A 13,822-nucleotide genomic window follows, 5' to 3' on the forward strand; every position below is an offset into this window, starting at 1 on the left:
ACAGTGTCTCTCGTGCACACACGTTGAGTGGAGGTTTATTTATGTCTCAGCTGTAATTGGGTTCAGCTCGGCTGTGACCCGGTCTTAACAACACTGTGAAGACTTTAAAGCTCGATAATGATGCAGTAATAGTTTGTGTAGCATCGGGCTGCCGCGAAGTGGTTTTATTGAGGAGGAGCGGAAATAGACTTTGAATTTATGCTGCCGGTGGTTTTTACCTTCTCAAGATTCTTCCTCCCTGTGACTGATCATCATCATTAAAGCAACAGCCGTCCCACGTGCTACATTCTCCTGCTTTAATCACCGTGATCCATCAGAGAGGAGAGAGATGAGCGGCTGATCAGTCAAAGTGTTCAGACCAATCAGATCGTTTTGTTCAGGTTAACGATGCTGCTGCTTGTTTGTGAGCAGAACTTTCTTCTTTGAACTGTCTCTTGTTCACAAGTCCTCGTCTCTCCGGCGGAGAAGGTTGTCCTTTGCAGGGAAATGCAGGAGAATTGAAAGGTTTCAAAGTCTGTGAGCAAACGTTTTTTCTTGTTTTCTGCATCTGTGAGGTGTAGAGCTGCTCTAACTAGATCTGCACTCGGTGGAGTCGCCTTTAATTCAATCAGGCTGCACCAAATTGCACAGATTCAAAAATATATATCCCTTAAATATGTTTTGATTGTTTTCAACAAGACCCATTTAACACAGAAACATTCCCTCCTTGGCAGAGTTAATTAATCTTCGTTGTAGCCAATACTGGGAAAATGTGCATCAGTAGTTTCTATACAATCCCAAATAAAATCTTCAATTTGCTAATATGTTCACATCTAAGAGCCAAAAAGCAGCGAGTCATTGTTCATTTGACAGTAAACACTAAATGTAAATATGTTGCACTTCCCCTATAAGCTGGCAGATGTGTCATAAGTACTGAACATTTTCCAGATCTGCACCAAATGTAAATTCCCTGAGTTCTGAACATCCAGACAAACCAAACCACTACCTGTCAGACATTCAGGATTTCTGACCTTTATCTGTGGCCACGTGTTCCTCAGTCGTCAGACTTAACCTTCCCTTCCAGTCACCAAGAAACAAATATACTGGTTTCATCGTGACCTGGAAATGCATCTGGATTTTACCAGTAAAGCTCCTCAGACGTCAGAGTGAGTAAAAGCTTCACGTGTCCAATCAGAGCGAGTGCAGCCGTCAACACTCCAGCGTCTCGTCTGAGAAACTCGTTCCTGAGCCAAACGCCGAGTCCCAGTGAGTCCATTTGGGAAACAGCATCAGCTAATGGGCTCGAGTGTCGTGTAAAATCTGAGTGACTGTCTCATAAAACACGGACATGTTTCATCTGAACACGTTCACGTGTGATCGTACACGTTGTTAAACTGTTGTTGAGTTCAGCAGCTGCTCGTCTCCCGGTTGTGAGGCCGCTACACATTTCACTCTATTGAAGGTAAAGAGGAGTAAAAACAATATTTGTATGGTCATTCATGGGCTGAGAATACAATCATAGATTTCAAGAATAAGTAATTTTATGAAAATAAAGTCATAATTTTTGTCTACGTGTCATTTTTAGAGCAGGAACATCAGAAGATCCTCATTCAGCATCAATCTGCCTTTTTCTTTATTAACTTAAAACTAAAACTTTATTCTCATATTAAGACAAATTTCCTCTCAATTAAAACTATATTCTCGTAAAATTATGATTTTTTCAATCAATCAATCAAATTTAATCTGTATAGCCCATATTCACAAATCACAATTTGTTTCGTAGTTTATTTTTAATAAATATTTATTCATGATCCTAATTCTCTGTTGTAGCCTGTAATCGAGGATTCGTTATTTTCTTGGTTTCAAAGCAGGTTAAATTGGGTTTTGAAAACATGGACCTTAAAGACATGACTGACTGAGGAAGGTCGGTGGTTCGATCCCCGGCACCTCCACCTCTTTGGGGAATATAATGATACCTGATTTCCTCTGACATCTGTTCCGAAAGCATACAAGTGTTTTATGTGTATTTGGACTCTGAGATTATTTATTTAACCATTTAATAATTTATAGACTAACAAATGATACATTTTGACGTGTAAGAAGAAAAACAATGTCTGTACCTGTTGGTAAAGATTTGTGGATTCAGAATTTGTCTCAGCCGCCTGCTCAGTAAAACGCTGAGGAACTGATTCTATCTCCATGGATCATTTTAACCAGCCAGTCAATCTGAGCATTAAATCCCATAATCCTCTGCTCTTTTTTTCTTCAGCTGATACATGTCAGTCCGCAGGGGATGGCTGTTTGATGAGGGGGGGGGTGGGGGTGGGGGGGGTTGTGGTTGTGGTCTCGGCGGCAGCGGTGATCACCTCCTGATTTAAGTGATTACTGTCCTGCTCCTCAGGATCAATCTCCTCCAGTGTCCTGATGCAGCTCTGTTCTCCTCCTCCTCTGACGGGTCGAGCACCCGGGCTCTGATCACCAGCAGCCGGTTTACTAAAAGACTTCAGAAGCAGCAAAGTGACCTTTTCATTCCCGATGCTTGTTTATTTGCTCATGTTTATGCTATTTTTAGTATTTAAGCGATCATGTTAATCCACCATACACTAAGGAGCAAGCAAACAGCCGAGGAGCCGTGTTCTACTATGAACTCAATTAGTAGACGGGTGTCAAATTCAACCCCAGGGTTACAGCTCGGGCCGAGAGGAAGACATGGGGAGAGAAGTTAGTGGGAGAATAACAAGATGAGATAATAGAAAGTAGAAAAATCATCCCAGTGGTTGGAAGAGGCTGAACAGAGGCTCTAATCACAGAAGCGGGGTCTACCACAGCAGCCGGACCCCAGATACAGGCTGAGACAACCTGAGACCTTCCAGCTCCTGACAGCAGGGTGGGAGATCCAGGCATGGAGTCGGTATAGTGTCCGGGAACATTGCCTGAGGGGACTGGACCCTCCATTTGGGATTGGATCCTGTGGGGCTTCCGGATCCAGATTGACAAACTGCTGGTTTCTGACCAACTGGATCAGCAGAAGGTGGCAATTCTGATTGATGAGTATTCCGAGTGACGGGAACATCGAGAAGGAAGCTTGAAAAATACCACAGACTGAAAGAGGAGCCGGAGAAGCAAATCCTTTCTACAGTTCATTCAGTAACATAAACGTTTTCCTATCAGCATCAAACATTCCCACTGATACAGACGTGGCTGTGAGAGGCTCATAACCACAGATTCTTATCGGCCTCCTGATAAATCAGAGGATCTCTGCTTCAGTGCTGCATCACTTCATTACGACTTCTCCTCCTCTGCCGGAGAAACTCTTAATCCTCTTAAAGGTCCTCGTCCACTTTCTTCTTCTCCTGAGGTTTTCACGTGAGAAGGATTTGTTAATGACTAAGATCTTAACCGTGAGGAGAAATCCTTAGAAAACATCATAATAAAAGTATTTACTCATAATTTCCTCACCAGGAGAAACTAGAAAGCTTTGTTAATATGAAGCTGCAGCACATTATCTCACTCCCCATCTCCTGCAATGATAAGCATGATGTCCTTGAGATGCTGTCGTACAATGTTGCTATAAAATCATCTCATCTCACACGTTCCAACTCTCTAACCTTCAGTCGCCATAAAAACTCAAAAGGTTTAATTTGTCCAGTTTGGGCTTCTGTACAAAACATGGCGGCCTCCGTAGAGGGGATCCTCTCCCGATGTAAACATAAAGTATTTAAATATAAAGTATTTGAATATAAAGGCCCAGTCTAGGGTTAAAAAAACAACAACAACCTTGTGAAAACATCACTAGGATTATTTAATATTCGATTTAAATCCTTTCACCTAAATCTTGGACCTTTAAATGTGTCGAGCTTCCTGTGACTCGTCTCTTTTAGTTTTCTCTGAAAAGAACGTGTCAGGACTTGTAATTGTGGATGTTCAGGGATGCGGAGGCTGTTTCGTTTGCCAAAGGTTATAAAAGAAGATTCGATGTTCGGACAAACACATCGAGGGACTTTAAACATCGATGAGGATTCTAATTCTCTAATCTCCTCTTTAAGATAAATGAGAGTAACTTAAATCAATGGGACTAAAGATGCTTGAGGAGGAGGAGGCCGGTAGAACTGAAAGAAAAACAAGGACGTAAAAGTAACAAATAAAAACTATTGTATATTATAAAATGAAAACCATTCTAGAAAGGTCAGTTTGAAAGTTCGTCCAAAAGATAAACTTTGACCCTCGGGCTTCATTTAATAGAAGAATAGATCGAGCACCTTAAATTGTTGGGTTTTGATATTAATTCATTAATAGAGCAAAGCAGCTTCTACTCAGCTGATCAATTTATTCATCAATGCTCCGACTGCAGCAGCTTCTTTTCTCTCACTTACCCTCCGTGTTTTATGGAAATGCTTTATTCCTCCTCACCTCTGAGTCCAGACGCTGTTTGAAGAAGCAAACATCAGTCAAATCAAACATGAGATTACAAGAGATTAATGGGTTTTCTGAAAAAGCAATGAAAGTCAAGACAGAAGCTGTAACTCATCTGTCACACGTAGAGAATGTAAAACACACTCGATGGACTTAAAGCACAAACGTATGTGTGTGTCCATTCTGTCCCTGCTTGAAAAGGACACCTGCGTAATACGGTGGAGAACACACAACCTTCCTCGTGACGATGACAGGAAAAGAGCCGACAGGAAGGACGTTTGTAATATTCGTACTGACAGCAGAGAGATGACTGAATAATTGATGAATCAGGAAGTGAGAGCTCCGGGCGCAGGCTCGGACATTTTGATGTGAACGCTTATTAAACTGACAAGAAAGATGCAAGGGAGCGGTTTTCAGTCTGAGTCAGCAGACGACTCGCAGGTTCCAAAACTTCCAAAGAAATGTTTTTTATCAATTACTCTAACATCATTTTATTTTATTTATAATTTAATTTAATGCCCTGGATCTATATTTAGGTGGCTGGTGTTTTTGGTGCAGATCCAAATACCAATCTGGATGTAGTGAATTTAAAGGTGGTTTCATAAGAGGACTGCAAACGATTTCTCACACGTCCGTCTTTCCAAAGAGCCTCTTTATGTTTAAATGCTTTTGTTCAATCTCACAAGTTGCCTCCTGATAGAAAAGCTTTTTTAAACTTTAGGATCTGACTCTGCAGAAACGTGTGAAGTTCAGCAGATGAAGACACAAACTCAGCGATCACAAGTTCTGTGTTTCTGAATTCTGTTTCCTCAACGTCCTCGACGAGAAGAAATCCAATTAGAAAAGAGGAGTCGTCCTGCATGTGCTCTTATTTCCCTCCTGCGCCCGCGGGCTTCGATTTATTGAATAATTGATTGATTCACATTTGCACAAACACACACACACACACACACACACACACACACACCCATTTCCTACATTTACTTCTTCTCATACGAGTCTCCCTCACTGTGTGACTTCCCATTTAGAGAATGAGTTCTGCTTTGTTTATAGATCTCGTTTACGCCGCTCGCTCAGTGATTTGTTTTCACACCAAACATCACAAATGCATAAACTGGCTTCTGCAGCCGATTATGGTTCTTACATTTAATGTTGCTTTTTATTCGTCTTTGAAAGATTCGGCTCGTTTGAATGTCTGATCACATTAATTAGACACATAAATAGTTTGTGGAGCTTTTCATTGGCTTGTTGTGTGTTTGTTTGTTTGTTAAAATCGACTGCGCTGATTTAATGGAATTTTGTGAACTCAAAGAATGAACCTATTAGATTTTGGAATATTTCCTCATAAACATTCGGATTTCTTTCCACTTTGTTTAACATGAATGAATCAGTTTGTCTGTTAGTTTGCAGGATTACACAAAATCGTTAAATGTGTGTCGGTCGTAGAACCTGAAACATTACGGTTCAGATCCAGGAATCTTTTGAGAATAATTAATGAATTTTGATAAATAAATCTGACATGTTTAGGGACCTGATATTTAGTGTGTATATGGTGAATTGGTTTTTAGCAGAATTTTGCAAAAACCACCAAACCAATTTGCTTTGTGTCAGAGAGGGATGTGACCCAATAAAGAAACCATTGACTTTTGAAACAGAATCGTCTAAACTGTTGGATCCAGAAATTCATCTTTTACATTCTCTCACCACCTCCTTGTTCGTCCTCGTGTCCAGTATTAATCGCACCGTAAACCCCCCTGAGTGAGACCTCTCTCTAAAGTTCTCCTCCTGTTGCGTCTCAGGGAGAAGATGCCGTTCCACCACGTGACGGCCGGCCTGCTCTACAAGGGGAACTACCTGAGCCGCTCGCTGTCGGACAGCGACAGCGACGTGATGGCCAGCATCTCCGTGGAGGAGCTCGATGGTAAGACTCCACAGTTACACACATACGCTTCCTGCTTTTCCACCTCTATCACCACTGCCAGCGTTTTACTACTATGAAGAAGAGCAGGTGACATTTTGTTTTATGTTTTTACTTGAATCAGTTATTTATCCAACATGTGCTCTTTGTTCTGATCAACAGCCAAAGCACCTTTAATCTGTTTTGATCCGTTTTCAGGTGATTTGTGTTCAGGCTCACATTAACGTTCGCTCCACAGCGGAAACAGACTCGGATTCTTTCTCCTGGAATATGTAGCCGAATACAAATGTTTCTCAGCTCATTGCAGACGGTGGCAGCTGCTGCATGAAGAACAACTCTGTTTGGCTGGGAGCTTGTCTCCAGAGCTGTGAACCTAAACGGAGCTTTGCTTCGAGGAAACATTAAAGCAGCATCATGTTGCTTTGAATGAGTGAGAGCGCCCTCTGCAGCCACACAGGGGGATTTATTCAGTTGAGGACATCGGATTTTACCCATGATCCTCGGCTGTAGCGACGCCACCAAACCCTGTTCAGAATTCTTCACGTTTTAAAAGATTCCTGCTGAATATTGGAGATAAACTCTGGTTTTTTTATTTACGTCAGAGTCGTTTCAACTGATCCACAGTTCAGCTTCACTCTTCAACTTGCTGAACATGATAATTACAAGCGAGTGAAGAGCTGAACGGGCTCTTCAACGTCGGTCAGTCTTGATTCGAGAGCTGGACTCGGAGCCACTTCAATCACATCTAACAGCACGAAGGCCCAGTCACACAGACACAGGAGGGAAATCTCAGACCGAGCTGGACATGTTAAACACATGAGGCTGTAAATGAAAGTGTTGCTTTGTCTGATATTCCTGTGATGTGTCTGAGGGCCTGTAGCTGGTTTTGCTTTGAAGAGCAGATTCTGAATTCGCCTCAGTCAGACAAACGCCACCAGCAGCCTCCTCCTGATCCAGTGATGCATTATTCTCCACGGATCTGATCTCACCTGGAGCCGGGTCGCCCTGCAGGCTCCTCCCTCCGACTCCCGGCTGAGGTCGTCAACCCTTTTTGTTCTGGAGTCTGTCAGAGAGTAATCACCGGAGCCGCTACAACACAAACCTGATCGATAACCGGCGGCAGCAGTCAGCCGCCTCCCGAACAAACGCCAAAAATATGAATCCAGTGATGCAACATTAAGCTGCCGCCTGGGAAATTGGCTGCATACGCTCTGTCGGGGGGGAGTTTTAATATGCATGGAGATATTAGCAGAGGGTGCTTTTCTCATTCCTGTTTCACGAGTGCGTGTTGTTTGGTGAATAATAAATAGTTTGGTGGTTCGAGGGTGAGGTCGAGTAAACACTGAGAAACAAACTGCAGAGGTTTCTTCTACAGGAGGAACAGCTTTGTTCCATTCAAGTATCAGACACGACCATGAGACAGCAGCTAAATGGAATTCAGCCATTGTTCATTTTATTATTTATACCTTTTGCTTTTTCCTGCTGCGACCTGTCAAATGATCTGCAGTAGAAAAGGCAGTTTGTAGTTATTAGTTTCTTCCGGGAGCCTTTTCCATAAATCCTCTAAGATCCATGTTCTCGTGTCTTTATATCATTTTAGTATAGATGCAGGTTTTCTCTCAGTATTGTAAATTGGCCAAAATCTTAACAATGAAACTCCATTTTAACCATTCACTTCTGTTTAAGTGACAAAATACTTAAATATACCTGTTTTAGAGCTAAATACTGATAAAACTGATGTATCAGCTGATGACAATTATTCCTCAGATGTCATTTAGGCTTGATATTTAAAATGAACCATGGACTTTAATATTGAGTAGAAGGATGATCTGATGAGTTCATACGTCCACTAAAGCAAACCCCCAATCTCGCTAAGTGAAAAAACACTTCCTGGATCCGGCCCTAAACCAGATCTGCACCAACATTTAATGAGTTTCATAAAAATCAGTTGAGTATTTTTGCGAAATCCTTCTGAATAACTAACAACCAAGGTAATAACAGAAAAAAGGGAAATACAAATACATAGACCTCGAAATAAGACAATAACCTGAGTTTTAACTTAAAATATAAACAGTAAAATATAAGTTAAAGAATAAACACAGATACCAACATCAGCAAACCAATAACTTGGAGCTTTGACTGCACTGGTGCTCGTACTTTACTGGTTCTCATGTCCTCGTCCATCCAGTCAGATTAGTACATAAATTACTCTTATTCTGACAATAACAACATATGATATGTTTACTCACAGCACATGTAAAGATTTAATCTATAAATACAGGAGCTAGAAAGCAGACTTCCTCTCAGGTGAAGCAGTTACGTGTTGAATACATTTGTGATAATAGATATGAAACAGTCAATCTGGAGCTGTGTGTTTTTCATCAGACGCCACAGGGGGGGGGGGCGGCGTTTACCTTCCTGCCGTCATCATTAGCTGCGTCTCCCGCCTCCTCGCCGCTGCACGCCACTCGCTCTGCACATTCAACACTTCTGCTTCACCAGAATCCAAACAGGCAATTCACTGTATTTGTCTGGATCATTAAAAAGCTGGCGGCGGCGGCCGAGGCCGAGCTGTCACATGGGCGGCGCTGTGACATCACTCAGCTCTTTCTCTTTGTGTCTGTATCTCTGAGGAGAAGCAGCGGGTGTCTTCAGGGATTCATGACGCCTGCTCTCACCTCGGTCTCAGTGTGTGGATGATGCTTTGGGATGAGACAGCGTGAGTCAGTCGCTCTGAGGAGGCAGATTGTTTTTATGCACCTGCTCAGAGAAAAGACACTTTGTGACGTGAGAGTCCATCTGAAGACAGGAGCCAGGATCTGTGTGCTCATTCTGCAGAGGTGGAAACAGAGCACACCTCCTTTACTCAAGCAGAAGAACACACAGTTGTGTTGTTGTTTCCAGGGATTGGGAATGTTTTAGCGTTATAAGTGATGATGATGTTGCTCCTCTTCATCACGGCTGAGTCTCCCTCTCTTGTGTGTTTGGTCTTGATCACGTCCGTTGTGTGTGATCTGCTCCGATAGATACACAACGAGGAATCGTCTTCTCTCTGTTATCGTCCATTTAGATTGAAATCTGACTAGAGGTGGCGAAGGCAGCGCTCCCCCATGGATAATACAAATTGTTTTGTAAATGTAAGGATTAGAAAGTGTAGATATTTGTGTTGAAAGGGCTGCGGCTCAGGAGGTAAAGCGGGTCGTCCACTAAACAAAGGGTTGGCTGTTCGATCCCAGTGTCCCTGTTCTATCATGTGTGATACAGACAGAGTTGCACATAGGTGTGTGAATGTGTGAATGGTAAAATTGTACTGGAAAACGCTTTGTGTGTCACTTAAGGACAGTAACTAAGTATTTGTACTTCACTACTTCCCTCCTCTGCTTTTTGAGAAGTGAAAGTCAAGGAAGATTCTTTGAATGAGTTAAAACACAAGTTTTTTCCTCCTCGGCTGCAATGAAAGTTAAACGTGTCGATCCAGGAGCTTTAGATTTCTCATGGATGATGTTGGTTCGGAAGGATTAATTCAAACAGAATCCACAAGATGTTCCATCGATCTCAGAGACGTTTCATCAGCGTTTGTTAGTGTGTGTCTGTGTGTGTGAGTGTGTGTGTGTGTGTGTGTGTGAACTCTTCTCCTGCCGAGCTGCTTTGTTCAGAGCCCAGTCTCTGATCTGGGATCTGGTCAGAAGCCGGAACCAGGAGCTCGTCCTTTGAGCTTTTTCACCCAAATGCAAATGGGAGTTAATCTAGTGCGTCTTCATTAACACTCCAGTCGCTCTGTGAGCAGTGAACCAGATCTCTAATGATGCTGCTGCTCGTGTCTCTATCGTCACGGCTACCGTTTGTTCATCTGAACGTGTGACATGCTTAATGCCACGTGAAGCTGCTCTGCACACAGACACACGCCCTCCGTCCTCTCTGCCCTCTGGAAGCAATTTGTTCTTTTCCTGCAGCTTCATTATTAATGTGCGAGCAAAAGTTTTTTTGTCTTATTCATTAACAAATCTATGCAAATTGAGTCACAGAGCGATGCAGGACCAGGTAGAAGACAGAGGAGAGAACAGGAGAGAAGCTCGGCTCCAATCCCAATGCAAGGACGGATACAGGTGTAAAGATTCACTGTTATTCTCTCCATTACATCCTGAACCCCAAAATACACACTGAGCTGTTTGTGCCACATTGCAGATGGAGAAAGCTGAATCTCAATCTCTGATGATGAATTATCCTCTGGGGGCAACGGCCAATAATTTAGTGCTAGAGCCGATATCCAGGCCAAGACCAACACCCTGTCCCAATATACCCCTCAGCCCCCCCACTTGGTCCTACACCTTCGTTTTGCACGTGAAGGGCTAGTGTCCCCTTCCTCTATGTGATGTAGTGGTAGTTGCCTCCAACCCCTTCCACCGTAGTGCATCCAGGACTCCTCTAAAAACAAAGGAGTACATGGAAATCCAGAATGTTTTCGAGTGGAGGAAGAGAATCATGAATGCAAAGTATGAAATCTTGCAAAATAACCATGAAGACCATTTTGTACTTATTTTAATCCAGTAGCAAATGAAAACAGAATTGAATCGCTGTGACAAAATCGATTCATGAAAATCTCTGTTCACGCCGTCCCAACAAGCGAGTAAACGGTCTGAAAGTAACGAGTCACGTTTGTTACTCTCGTGTCTCAAATATGAAGTTTCAAAAAAACGTCCCCGCTCATGTTATAATGTTTTCAGTGGAGGAAGAAGTTTCTATGAACAGAACTAACATTACATATTAATAACCGATATAAACGCTGACTGACTGTGTATTTTGAGCAAAAGATCAATCTGTCCCCTCTGTGTCCTGTGTAACTATTATAATAATAATTACTTTGTCAGGCGTCTTCTGTTTGCACGAGTGGAACGTTTATCACACAAGACAGACAGTTGTAGGAGTTTAATGTCCAGACGACCTTTTGCCCAAACACCATCTGCATATGAACGCTGTCAGTATGTTCCTCCTCTTGTTCTCTCCTCTGTTCACCTGCAGCCGACCACAGCTGCTCACACCTGATCAAACTAGAAACAGAAACCAGAGGACTTTAATATCTCGTCTCTCGTCCACAGCTTCTTCACATTCACATGCGCTGATGTGTTTGTAGAGATCAGAGTTGAAAGCGTTTGAAAACCCGTCGGCTTATTAATAACTGTGATGAAGATTTAAAGAGCTGCCTGAGGTCGTGACCTTCGGTTCCATCCGAGCATTCAGGGAAACGAGTTCTCGCTCCGTTTTATGCAAATCAAATGTTAACCACACTTTGCTGTGACCCCGTTAAGCAGGGTTTAAATTATTTCCACATTAGGATCAGCAGGACATGGACCGATCTTTATGAGGTTTTTATCACTCTAACATATTCTACATCCACAGCTTCACCCACTGTACAGACTCATATGGAGTAGACTGAGGTAGTGGACGTTTACTGACAGGTTCAGATTCACACATGCAACAGACAAGGTGCTCAATCATTCTTCAGATTCTTCAATAATATGTTATATATCTACTTGACTTATGTACTAACATTATCTTTCAAACCAAAAGAAATCCACAATTCTAATTAAGGTAATGGGACGTTTTATTTTGGGCTTTTAATGGCCTCACATTGAGTTAACTTGTGATTTTAAGGGTAAATGACGTAGAACCAAACACAGTGAGGCAGTTGTTTCCATTCACTGTTCACTCGTCAAAGATCAGGATTATTCTTTGACTTTCGCTGTGTCATGAATGAAATTTATGACAATTTTTTTTTAAGGTTTTGCTGCTTTTTTTGTCATATTTTATGAAACATTTTTAAATATCTCCTTTACTGTTGGTCGGATTAAAAATGATTTAATGATATAAAATGATCTGCAACCCTAATTTTGTAGAGGAACTTTTCAGAGAGACAGTGAGATAATTCTCGAAGGGGAATATTACTAAATATTTGATTACAGATACATAAGTTATGTTTTATCCACTCAGGTTCTGCTTGGAGTGCCTGAAAGTAGAAGAACCTATAATCCGAAGTTCATAAGCAACAGATGTGACAAAAACCAGTAAACAAGAAGTGTCGATCAAACCAGTTGATGCTCCAGCAAAGTTTTTAATTACCTGTCAGGTGACGTCTCAGTTCAGGTCAGTTTTTAATGAAGTTAAAGTTCAGGTGACGACAGCAGCACGAGCAGCAGCTGTGTCTCTGGTGAAGCCGAACAACACAGATGTGATGTAGGTAAGAGGTGGAGCAGCTGACATCATGTGAACCAACACTCGATACACACACGCCCTCGTTAACACTACAACACCGCACAACATCGCTTCCACACAACGTGAACCAACTCGTCAGGATTCGGTTCGGCTACGAGTTTGTGTTTTCTTAGTTTTGCTCCTTTTGGTGAAACTATTGCTGCAACAAAAGTCAGATTTGTGGTCATAAAAGAAGCTGAAAACTCCCAAAGAGCTCGGGAGTCTTGGCTGGAAGCTTCTGTGCCTGAAGTGGACGCAGTCATTTGAATTTATAAATCTGGTCTGTGTTGTTGTTCTGCTCCTACATGCTCAGGAAGCAGTTTTCAATAAAGTCCTGAATCCCTGATGGATTTATTCATGGGCCGCTCGATGCAGGGGGGGGGGTTTGTCAGCGGTTCTTTGTGCTCATCCTGGAAAACATTTTCTCTAAAACAAGCTTTTGTCCCAAATGATGATGGAGCGTTTATTTGCGGTGGAGCAGCTGTGTGATGAAACAGTGACATGGTGTTCGGATGCAGGTCAGAGACTTTGACCTCTCATCAGCTGCAGCCACTCGACGCCGTCACAACACCGGTCTCACTTTCTACGAGACGATTCCTGATTTTACGCTTCGGTTACTGCTTCCGAATCGTTTTCCACCCGAGCGGCTCCGAGTCGCAGGTAACTCGCTGATTGATGGGCTTGTCTCTTAATGACGGGTTTTTGGTGCAGTTTGGGGAATTGGTTGTTTCAGGTCAGAAGAAGCTGTCACAGCTCGTTTGCTCATAAAAAACAATCAACAGAAATAAAGTTACACTCGGGTGAGATTTATATTCTTCTCCTTTTTGTACCAAAATTGCCGCCTGATGGTGCTGACCATCATTTCATTGTATTGTACTTATATTCTTATATCTTATTTTATGATATTCTATTATTTCTATCTATTTCTAGATCGGTAAAGCCAGTTTAAGAACACAACGTTTATGATGCCAATGTGTGAATCAACATCAAGTACATCACGGCTCTAATACTTCTCCATTTTGCCATTTTGCTCTAAAATGGTTTTAAACTTTTGTTAACATTTAGTATCAGTGTTGTTTTTAAAGTCCCTGTAAAGCAACTTGAATCATGAAATGGGATTTATAAATACAACTTTGCTGCCTTGACTAAATTCTGCAGTGTCGTCTCGCTGCATCATTTTAATATACTTAGATAAGATAAGATAAGATAAGATAATCCTCTATCAATCCATCAGTGGGGTGTCAGGAAATGTAAGAAATATAG

The 13,822-nt window shown here is 42.1% G+C and overlaps 1 protein-coding gene across 1 annotated transcript in view; it reads left to right on the plus strand.

Moving 5' to 3' along the window:
• LOC133003018 (calcium-binding protein 8-like) overlaps positions 1-13,822 on the plus strand; it is a 51,494-nt gene that overhangs the window by 3,364 nt on the left and 34,308 nt on the right. The window contains exon 3 of the mRNA XM_061072604.1: positions 6,192-6,313. Within this exon, the coding sequence (XP_060928587.1) occupies positions 6,192-6,313 (122 nt within the window). The remainder of the gene's footprint in view (positions 1-6,191; positions 6,314-13,822) is intronic.

The sequence above is a fragment of the Limanda limanda genome, chromosome 6 (assembly GCF_963576545.1).
Source record: "Limanda limanda chromosome 6, fLimLim1.1, whole genome shotgun sequence".
Classification (NCBI taxonomy): domain Eukaryota; kingdom Metazoa; phylum Chordata; class Actinopteri; order Pleuronectiformes; family Pleuronectidae; genus Limanda; species Limanda limanda.